We start from the raw sequence: 11051 nt of genomic DNA on the forward strand, positions 1-11051 counted from the left end.
TTGCATAAATGACAAAGAACAATCATTTATTGGTTTATTTTGTCTACCGAACACATTAGTCATTCATCATTTAAATATCTGACTTCATTAGAAACCGTTTTAACACTTTTTCTTCCTTCTACCATAAAAATACAGTAATTTGCCTTAAAAAAAAAAAACTATTAACAAGCATTCTGATTTCCACTCACTAATGTTTCTCAGAGACCTCAGTTTATATCTCAGTATAAGTCAGTAATACAGTAGGCTCAAGACTGAAATTCAAACTATTTTCCACTCGAAAGTGCCAAGCTCTGGAATCTGTCTCTATATCCATCCTTTCTACATCCTAAGCTGTACAACCAACACAAGTGATTTAAAAACAAGTAGTGCCAATTTCCCATCTCTCAGTTAATTTAAATGAATGCAACTTACCTTTAGCATTATGTTCAGAAAAATACTTAAGTCTCAAGGTCCCCAATAATTTGGAGTACTGTACTAAATAACCACCCTAAGACACTTCTGACAGAAGTAACGCATTACTTAATGAGAGGTTTCCACAACCTGCTGATGGAACCAATGCGTACATGGAAAACACTGATACCCAGTCACAGTTCACACGGTTTACTCTTCAGGCCATCCTTGCCATTAGTCAGCTTTAAGTAGGCCAGAGTCCAACAGGAAAGTGCATGGTGCACCAGATTCACCATCTCTTAAGTTGCTACTGTTTTCTCTTCTTTACTGAAAGGCTGTACTGAACCAGGCTTTACCCATGACAGGCCAGCAACATGAACACTTTTATTGTGTTGCTCTTCAGGCTTCTAGGCACAATAAAAAAAAAACAGACATAAAAAGGATTGGTGAGGAGAGTTCAGGATTGAAAAGACTGGTTTCCCAAACATTATTTGTGTGTTATTTGGTCTCCAATGAAGACATTTTAGAGAAGAAACAGGAAGCGAACCATTTCAGAGTTGGTTATTGACTTACTTTCTGAGTTAGCATCTTCTCTCTGGCTTCATCATGTACAGAAGGATTCCAGGGAGAAAAGCTTTAGGACAGAAAGTATTAAAAACAGTTGGTGGCTTTCTAAATCTATATAACATCTACTTAAAAAAAAAAAGACAATTCTAATATTTAATGAGGAAGAATACTTTGAAAGAGTAATCTTTAGTAAGTTATCAACACATATGTTTTTATTTTTGTTTTTTTCTGTGTGTGCCCATTACTGGAGCTTGAACTCAGGGCCTCAGATCTCTCTTGGCTTTCTAGCTAACATCCAGCACCCTATTACTTGAGCCAACATGTGTGTTTTTAGATAGTATCTAATTGATTTTTTTCCATATAACTTTCCCCTAGACTGATTTACATCTTCAACACATCAGCCCCTGAAATATTCTTATTTAATGATGAAAAAAGCAAGGCACAGTTAAGACAGTAATTGATCTCCTGAAGCTAAGTAGTTCACTTACTAAACCCAAGTTTTAGTGCTTAGACTATGCTCCCTTCCCAGTAGTGCAAAGACCACCAGAGAGTGAAATCACCAGCCCTTCTTGCTGCTCTTCCCCAAGATCAAACAGCAGTGCTACAGGCACCTGCCACACTTACACCATTCAGCTTCCCTCCCTTCCCCAGGTCTGAATGTCTGCAGGGTTGGAGTGGTTGGAGAGCTGCAGCTACAACCATCTCCTAGAAAGTCCTCACAGATAAATGAGCACATTACAAGGTCCTCAGGAAGCCAAAGTCACTCAGATATTGTGCTGTTGGCACAATGTGCAAATAATGCAAGGCTTTTTTTAAGGAAAGAGCCCAAGAGAAATTGAGTTAGATAGGCTATAGGCTAATAGATTGTACATTCTTTTAAGTCCTCATTCTAAGGTCACCGGAAAATGAAGTGCAAAGCATAGTTTATCTAGATGATGTGCCACTTACCTAATTGCATAGGGGTCTTCGATTTTAGGTTGGTCAAACAAGCGAGCAGTACACACCTTAACACTGTCAACCACTTTATTTTTAAAAAGGTGAACATCCTTTTCATATCTGTGTTAAACATTTAGATAAAGTTAGCAACTTAGTAAACTTAGCTGCATTTTAACATTTAACTTAAATAACAAAAGTTACATACAGTACTGCAGCCTCTGGGTTTAGGGGGCTTGTTGTATCAATCTTGTAGAAAACTCTCCTGGCATACATTAAAACTTGCCAAATATGATTATGGTTCCGCCTGAAGAGAAACAGGGTGTGATTACTGATGCTCACTCCTGCCATCAAATGTCATGAAAGGAACACGGATGTACTAACCTCCATTTTGCAAATGCTCTCTTCACATCCAGTTCACCTGAGGTGGGATCAACTAGCGGGTGGAAGACAGGAATATCAAACACCAAGCGCTGTATTTAAAGAGACAAGTCCTTTTAACGGAGGTGGTAGTGCTCATTAATTCCCTAGAGATGGTAGTTACCAAAGAAGCCTCAAGACAAGTTGTCCCAAGACAGGTGAAGTAGCCATTATTCCGTAAAACTAAAGTGACCATGTCCTCAGTCACAGTGAGAACTGCCACACATGCCCCAGGCTCACCCCATGCAGAAAAGGATGAAGCTTCAGGCAGATTACAGTGTCACAGAAAATGCAACAAAGCATCAAATCCTCCAACTATAGGGAAAATGGACTTCTTGGCGAACTGGCCATTAAACATATTAGGTGAGGAAAAGAACCAAGAAATCGGCCCTTTAATGAGAATGGAGCACCACAAATTAGGTCAGACTGTATCTCCTACTTACTGGACAGTCACCATCTGGATAGTTATCAGGGATATAAACTGTGAACTTGAACACACCATCTTGATAAAGCCCATGCCGTATGAATATCACTCCAAACCACACTGCAGGAAAAAAAATCAACATGGGAAAGGCCTAAATACATGTTAGACCAACTGTGCTAAAAATTCAGAGCAAATCAAATCCTTATCTTACTTAATGCGGAGCGGTAAGATGGCTGCACATAGACTCCTGGTAATTTCTGCTTCACAACCAAGGTACTATAAAAGGAAAGCAGCATAGTAATTATATGTCAAAGACACAAGTAAATCAAAACATTCACATTTAGTTTTCAAGGAGTCATCCCTCACAGGGAAGCTGATCTCCAAGTCATCACAGTCTCTCACCTGCCACAACTCTGGAAACAGACCTGATCACTACCACTTACCATACCAGCTTAGTAACCAACCCCAACAGAGGACTCCAGATCGACACACAAAGGATGAGTGACTTTGTGACAGAGCTCACATACATTCAAAATTGTTTTTACTATTAATACAACAGTTCCCTTTGGGGCTTCAGAAATTCATACTAATTTCAGCAATTTAGGTATATTAAATAAAAATTAATTTGGAAAAGAAAACTTTCAAATGTTCTATCACTTAGGTGTCCTTTTGAGTCTGACTCATCAGATCCCATGACAGAGGGCTGTGTTTAGATGAGTGGTGTTGCTTGAAGGTAGGCTTCATGTGTGTTCACATTGTATTCTGCTCCCAAATAATGCCCCAACTCAAGATGCCTGAACTCTAGGGGCCTTGTTAGAGTAGGGGGCACAGTGGGTGTCAGTGCTAAGACAAATATCCTCATAAAGGCTTTGCTGGAACCTAGTGACCCACTGACAAACAACCATGCTGTTCCTGGTAACTGCAGCCGAACTGTGATTCAACCTCAAAAAGTACAGTGCTGACCTATGTACCCTTATAACACACTCATCTGCCAATCCCGAGAAGCCTTTTATTTACTAATTGCCAACACATTTTTAAGCATAAAGTCATTTATTCCATTTTGAAGTCACTAAGGTTAAGAATGTCAACAGCAGCATGGCCTAGAAGATGTATCAAACTACAATGAGGTTTGCCAGCAAAGGCAATTTTGTGTTGTAGCACACAGCAAACAATCACAATAGGAGCCTGTCCAGCTCACTGCCCAGCCCCAAGCACAAGACCTCCATTATAAAGCTGAAAGGACCATTGCTACCAAGTCATACCCAGCCAATGATGCTGGGACCTCAGACCCTGTGACCATTTTCACAAGAGTACACTGAGGGAGGCACCCAGGGTTCTTTTACAGTAACCACCACCAGGAAAATTTTTTTTTTCAGCCATCATGGAGCTTGAACCTCAGGGTCTGGCACTGTCCCTGAGCTTTTTGTTCAAGGCTAGTGCTCTACCATTTTAAGCCACAGCTCTATTTCTGGTGGTTAATTGGCGATAGTTTCACGGACTTTCCTGCCCAGGCTGGCTTTAAACTACAATCCTCAGATTCAACCTCCTTAGTAGCTGGGATTACAGGTGTCAACCACCAGGGCCTAGCTACCAGAGGAGTTTTTTGCTTTTTTTTTTTTTTTTGGGGGGGGGGGTCCGGTCGTGGGGCCTGAACTCTGGGCCTGGGCACTGTCCCTCAGCTCTTCAGCTCAAGGCTAGCGCTCTACCACTTGAGCCACAGGGCCACTTCCGGCTTTTTTTTCCTTATGTGGTGCTGGGGAATTGAACCCAGGGCCTCATGCATGCAAGGCAAACGCTCTACTACTGAGCCACCTTCCCAGCCCCAACCAGAGGAGTTTTTTTTTTTTTTTTTTTTGTCGGTTGTGGGGCTTGAACTCTGGGCCTGGGCGCTGTCCCTCAGCTCTTCAGCTCAAGGCGAGCGCTCTACCACTTGAGCTACAGTGCCATTTCCGGTTTTCTGGTGGTTTATTGGAGATAGGAGTCTCACGGTCTCTCCTGCCCGGGCTGGCTTTGAACCGCGATCCTCAGATCTCAGCCTCCTGAGTAGCTAGGATTACAGGCGTGAGCCACCAGCGCCCGGCTCCAGAGGAGTTTTTAAGTGAGAGAAGAACTGATTATCTAGACTTTGTCCCTTTAACAAATGCTACCTGAATCCACTGTGCCTCCCTGTGCCAAGCACCGTGTTATCACTAACAACTCTGAACAGATGCTGAGGTCCCCTCCTTCTGTAGAGACAACTTCAATACAGGCGCAGATATAATCCCAAATCCTCAACTCTCTATCATTGCAAAGCCCTGCCTTGCAAATCATGCCAAATAAGTCATACTCCTAATAACAGACCTTCAGTTATGAAAACAGTTTTAAGTATACTCCAAGCCAGCAGTTCCAGTTCTTTCAACTGCTGATCCTTAAAGTTTGGTTTCCCAACACTTAATTCCCTATGATCTCTTCAGCCTGTCAGGATGCCTCCTACAAGATAACCAAAATGGAGCCCAATCTTCTAATGGGTCTGACCCAAGGAAGAAAAAACTGCCACCCTGCTACTGCCCAATGGGAAAAATGCTACTTCATACCAAAATTAAGTTACCAAGTTCCTGAGTTAATATATGTTCTCCACAAATCTTATATCTTCTTCTTCCACTCCAAAATGGATAAAGAAAGGAATGAGTTTAAACTTCAAGATTAAATTCATCAATTGCAGTAAATTTCATTTTTCTCCTTCAAAGGGTCATTACACTGAACCCAGTAGCCTGTCAAGAACTTACAATTCTGCAAGGAGAGAATATTCCAGATAGAAGGGTCCATAAGAAGCATGTGTGCCATTTGTTGACTGCGTTCCTGGGGCAGGCGATGTCGGCTTTGTTATAGGCAAAGCATTTTTGGGAATAGAAGGCAGCTGTTTTTTTGGTGCAGTTCGTGGAGGACTGTTTTTCACATCCCCTGTCAATGTCTTCTCTTCACCATCAGATCTCTATTCAAGATGAAGTTGTTGTTAAGATAATTCTCCACCCCGCCCCCAGGATAATTCTTAAACCATAGAGTATAAAAAAATTAGGGAAATCATAGAGTACAGTATTGTTCACTCCATGACCACCAATGCTTTTTTTTTTTTTTCCTGGTACTAGAGTTTTTAAATTCCAGGCCTGGGTGCTGTCCCTGAGCTTCCTTTGCTCAAGGCCAGCGCTCAACCACTTGAGCCATAGCTTCACTTCCAGCTTTTTGGTGGTTAATTGGAGCTAAGTTTTATGGATTTTCCTGCCTAGGTAGGCTGGCTTCAAACTGGAATCCTCAAATCTTAGCCTCCTGAGTAGCTAGGATGGCAGTTTTGGCTGTTTTCCGTCTAGGGCTTTGTCTAAGCCTTCTAACAACCATACTCAGTCAGGATGACTTGCAAGCCCTTTAACAGACATACATAGAGCAAATAAGGCAGGACCATTGCATTATGCCCAAGAAGAGGCCTACTGACCACTAAGTCATTAGATAACTGTTTGCTTGTTTTTGTGGTGGTATGGGTTGAACCCAAGCCCTCATAATTTAAAGTTAGGTTCCCAGTCCCCATTAGATAACTAAGACTAGAAAAGTTTCTTTGATTATATAGAAGCTATATAAGAGGAGACATGACGGGGGTCAGTTACTACCTGACATCAGCATTTGTATAGAATCAAAAAAGAAGGAAGCAGAATAAAAAATGGAAGCCATTCTCTCACTTGCTTTGATCTTGTGCCTAATGGGGTTGCTTCCAATTGGGATATCAGCAGCAAACCCTCATCCTTTGTCAAAGGAAAGGTCAAAACGAGCCAGAAACTAATTTGCCATCTTGTTTCTACTTCCTAGGCAGCAGTCCAACTAAAAGCTGTTTAAATCAATGCATAAAAAGAGTGGATTATAGGTGGACACCAGTGGCTCATACCTGTAATACTAAGTACTTAGGAGGCTGAGATCTGAGGATTGCACTTTGAAGCCAGTCTGGGCAAGCAAGTCTGTGAGATGTTTATCTCCAATTAACCACCAAAAAGTTGGAAGTGGAACTGTGGCAGTGGTAGAGCCACTTAAAAAGAAAAAGGATAACAATGGTATATTCTTAGAGGTATAGTTACCGATTATTTTTATTTTCTTCTGTTTGCACACTTGAAGCTTTCCCAAGAGAAAAAATGTACTTGTTTTAAAGAAATTTTATTTAGAAGAAAATTCAAGTCTGACTTGACCAATATTGAAATTACCTTTTCCAAAGCTTCTCTTAACCACTGAATCTTTAAATTTAACAGAGAATCTACTACAGTGGTGTATAACAAATTACATCATGTGTACATATAATCTAAAACATCTTAGAATTGTGATTATCAGAATTTCTATTCAATCAATGAGCAATCTCATCCTGAGAAACTGAGAAGATAATTATTATATAAACCAGGTATTTTTGCTAACAGGTGACTTTGAAAGATAAGTATTCCTTCTGACCCTTTTTCTGGCATGGAAGCAAATAACACAAAATTTATTAATTATACTTACTTTTCGTACAGAACTTGTAGACATGCTCCACAAAGGGTTCATAACGTGTCCTCCAAAAAAATTCAGTGGTCTGTGTCATCCAACTCTTCTGTCCTCACCATTCACTTCACCTTGAAACCAGAGGGAAAACACAAATATAGCAACACTAACAGTTAAGACTTCAAGTAAGGGTTAAAAACTGATATCCTGGAGTTGCAATATATTTTTTTACAAAAGCTCGGGAAATGTTTTCAGGCAACTTCCTTCTATACCCCCTCTTCTTTGGGCTCCAATGAGAGAGGTGGGGGGAGGGAGAGAAAGAAGACAGAGAGGGAGAAAGAGATGGAAAGAAGGGGAGAAGGAGAGGGAGAGAGGGAGGAGGAGAGGAGGGAGAAGAGAAAGGGGAGAGGGAGAAGGATGAAGGGGGAGAGAGAAGGGGAGAAAGAGGGAAGGAGAAGAGGGGGAAAGAGAGAGAAGTGTGTGTGTGTCTTAGGGCTTGAACTCAGGACCTGGGTGGGCACTGACCCTGAGCTTCTTAAGGCTACCACTTGCGCCACAGCTCCACTTCTGGCTTTTTGCTGGCTAATTGGAGATAAGTCTCATGAGTTTTCCTGCCTATACTGGCTTTGAGGCTAAGATCCTAAGACCTTAGCCTCCTGAGTAGCTAGGATTACAGGTATGAGCCATTCACCAGCTTGGCTCAAATTTTCTTTCACCTTTACATGTATACAAAAATTTATGCACGAGAGCTGGGTGTACTGATGCACACCTGTAATACCAGCATTTGGGAGTTAGAGGCAGGAGGATTTTGCATTTGAAGCAAGTCAGAGCTACATGACAAAACTCTATGAGGCTGGGGGAGAGCTTTGTGTACCACATCCCTGGCCAAGACTCGGAATAATTAGTGACACAGTTCAGCTTTAGTGCCAGAGTTAAAAATATGAACTGCAAGAGTTGCTGCTAGCATAGTATCATAGTAGCATAGATGTTTAACTAGAAATCAGAATTAGAATGTACTGCACTCATCTACACAAAAGTTCTCTTATTGTTCCCAGGGTCACAGGAACAAATGAAGATCTAAGGTGGCCGATTGAAGAGAGATTTAAAATGAGTTGTGTCAAGCATACTAATCATTCTCTCTAGCAAAACTATTAGCCACAGAAATAAGGGGAAGAAAAGAAAAGGACAGCAGAACATATCCATGTCAGGAGAAAAGGCAGATACTGGAGTCCTGTCTTGGAACTCTTTACAAGAATAGGCATTAAAGAACTCATAAAACATAGAAGGACAAGGAGTGCAAGAGCTAGATACTGCTCAAACACTAATTTTCCTCTGGAAGTTTCAAGTAGTGGATAACAAAGCATGTCTCAAAGGTCAAAAAACCAAGTGGGTCAGTACTCATTAAAAAAAAAAAAAAAAAAAGAAAGCATGAGGAAAAGCAGCCAACCCCCAGCAGTGAGAACAGAGATTTCCCCTGCTCTGATGATTCCCCCAGATTCAGCTGGGCTTCAAGAGCTCTCTGAATAGAAAAAAACCAAAGGTGAAAAGGGTCAAAACTTAGCAACTTCTGCATAAATTTCTAAGAAGCACAGCCTTAGGTAATTGGCAGTAAATTTGTTTTCTCTCAACAGCATATTCTATCCACCTGTGGGTACCAGCTCTCCCATACCTGTCCAGTGCCTATTACTGTGTGCTTTCCATGAGACAATGCTGCTCTGTAATTAACTCAGTTCTTCCACTGCCTATTGACTTAGATTCAGTAAGTAGCAACTCTGTCCTTAAAGGTGACTATAACCCATGAAAAAACTAGGACACGAAAAAATGGATCCAAATGAGAACCACCCTGATTTTCAGGACTATCCACTGTCGCCTGACACACCTGTCCAGACGGGAGACCTGCACTTCTGTAGTACACAGAGGTGAGCCCCCTCCCAACTCGTACATTTACTGCAACAAAATTCCCTTTCAGTCCTACGCGTTACCATCTATGATTCTGTCCTTAAGAACCCAATGAAAAACTTGCTCTCAGTTCTTATTTTCAAGCAAGAGGCAACATCTGCTGCCACCCAGCTCACTGGTTCCAACCCATCAAGATCATGAGAAAACTAGCACACTATGCGGAAAACGACACTGTTTATCAGAGGCCTACTCAGGCGCAGCATGACATGCTCCGAGGAAGGACACAGTTGGGAGACATCCTTGTCCGTAGGGAATACTTTCAGAATTTCTGCTGGTTCGGCCTTGAACCAAACAGTGGCGTTTTTATATCCATAACACGGCTGAGAAGTCCGTACCTCCGGCCTATGCCTGGCAGGACCCAAAGGAAACGTAGCTGCTGCTAACATCACCCCCCGCACACACACATACACACAGCCGGGCTTAAGAAATTCCACGCAGGAGCGATACTCGGAGAGAGCCCCAGCCTGGCACAGGCGCCCTCGCCGGGGGCAGAAACCCGTCACGGAGCACGGAGAGAATCTGGACAAACCTGTCCCGAGGTGATGCAGGGCGGGGGCCGGGCCCGGCCTCCCAGCGAGTCCAAGGCCGGCGGGGCCTCCGCGAACCTGCGCCGAGGGGCCGGGAGACCTCCCGGGCGCGGCGGAGCCCCTGGGCGCTTCTCACGCCCGCCCCTGCGGCCGGGGACCCGGGGGGAGGACCCGGACGCGGCGGGTCGTCGGGGCCTACCTCTCTCCCCCAGGCCCACCCGGCCCAGCCCACGCACGACTGCGGGACGGCGGGGTCCGCGGCCGCCGCGCGGCAGGTGCCGGCGAACCCGCACAGGTGCCGGCCCCGCCCCCGTGTCCCAGCGCGGCCGCCGTCGCCGGGCCGAGAGCGCCGGCAGGGCAGACGAACACCGCGCCCGAGGCCGGTGGCGGCCCAGGCTCAGGGACTCTCTGACCCCTGCGTACCTGCCAGCCGGCGGGGCACCGCGCCTTACCCCGGTGCCTTCAGTGCAGAGGTCCCGGCTGCCGAGCGCCGCCGCGGCGGGACAGCATCTCTAGCTGCACCGCAGCCCAGCCTCTGCCCGCTCTCCGCCCCGCCCTGCCCTACCCTACCCTCGGCTTCGGGCCCCGCCCCTTACCACGCCCTTCGGCTCGGACGCTTCCGCCCAGACTCTCCTCTCCAAGTGGCTCCCATACCTGTCGATCAAAAGCGCTCTTCCGGAGGGGTTGGCACGACAGCACCTCGGCCTACCAATCAAATCGGCTCCGCTCGGGTGGGGCCGCGCTTGACCCTCCCCTTACGTAACAGCACAACCAGCGAACTGTCAGTCAAGGAAGCGTGGGCCCCTGGGGAAAGGATGGGGCGGAAATAAATAAGCGCTGGGACGCCATTGGCCACGGCGTCCGCCAGTCACCATGGAGACCGAGGGGTTTATGTCGGCAGGTTGCCCCTCAAACAGGGACTGTGACCGCTTGTTTTCTCTGCGCCTCTCAGCACCTGCCTGGAGGGCGCGGGCGGGGCCGCCACGTCGGGTCCGCGGCCGGAACGGGGGAGTGTGGGATAGCCTTCGGGTCCGAGACGCCCCTTCCTCCCGCGGAGGGGACACGCTCCCGGCTCCAGCGCGGCCGTGGCGCGCCAACCTGTGGATCCCTGTGGATCCGGGTCGGGGGCCAGGGCCTGGGGGAGGCCAGGGTCTGGGGGAGGCCAGGGCCTGGGGGAGGCCAGGGCCTGGGGGAGGCCAGGGTCTCGGGGAGGCCAGGGCCTGGGGGGGGCCAGGGCCTGGAGGAGGCCAGGGCCTCGGGGGGGCCAGGGCCTGGGGGAGGCCAGGGCCTGGGGGAGGCCAGGGCCTCGGGGGGGCCAGGGCCTGGGGGGGGGCCAGGGCCTG

General features: G+C 45.9%; 1 protein-coding gene across 8 annotated transcripts; it reads right to left on the reverse strand.

Annotated features, from left to right (window-relative positions):
• Position 1: 1 nt before the first annotated feature.
• On the reverse strand, positions 2 to 10605 carry LOC122116276 (AKT interacting protein). 8 transcript variants are annotated; one of them, XM_042689904.1, is made up of 10 exons: positions 10363 to 10605; positions 7244 to 7347; positions 5500 to 5705; positions 2946 to 3010; positions 2754 to 2854; positions 2275 to 2363; positions 2099 to 2197; positions 1906 to 2013; positions 964 to 1024; positions 2 to 797 (listed from the first exon to the last, which is right to left on the reverse strand). In XM_042689904.1, the coding sequence occupies exons 2-10, from the start codon at positions 7283 to 7285 to the stop codon at positions 690 to 692; spliced, it is 879 nt and encodes a 292-aa protein (XP_042545838.1). In that variant the 5' UTR covers positions 7286 to 7347; positions 10363 to 10605; the 3' UTR covers positions 2 to 689. The 8 variants fall into 8 exon arrangements, with proteins under 8 accessions (XP_042545838.1, XP_042545833.1, XP_042545832.1 ...); XM_042689899.1 differs by having other exon boundaries at positions 7244 to 7353; XM_042689898.1 differs by lacking the exon at positions 10363 to 10605 and adding an exon at positions 10132 to 10270 and having other exon boundaries at positions 7244 to 7353.
• Between the last annotated feature and the right edge of the window lie 446 nt (positions 10606 to 11051).

Source organism: Dipodomys spectabilis, unplaced genomic scaffold, assembly GCF_019054845.1.
Source record: "Dipodomys spectabilis isolate Male_0828 unplaced genomic scaffold, ASM1905484v1 ptg000130l, whole genome shotgun sequence".
In the NCBI taxonomy this organism is placed as follows: Eukaryota; Metazoa; Chordata; class Mammalia; order Rodentia; family Heteromyidae; genus Dipodomys; species Dipodomys spectabilis.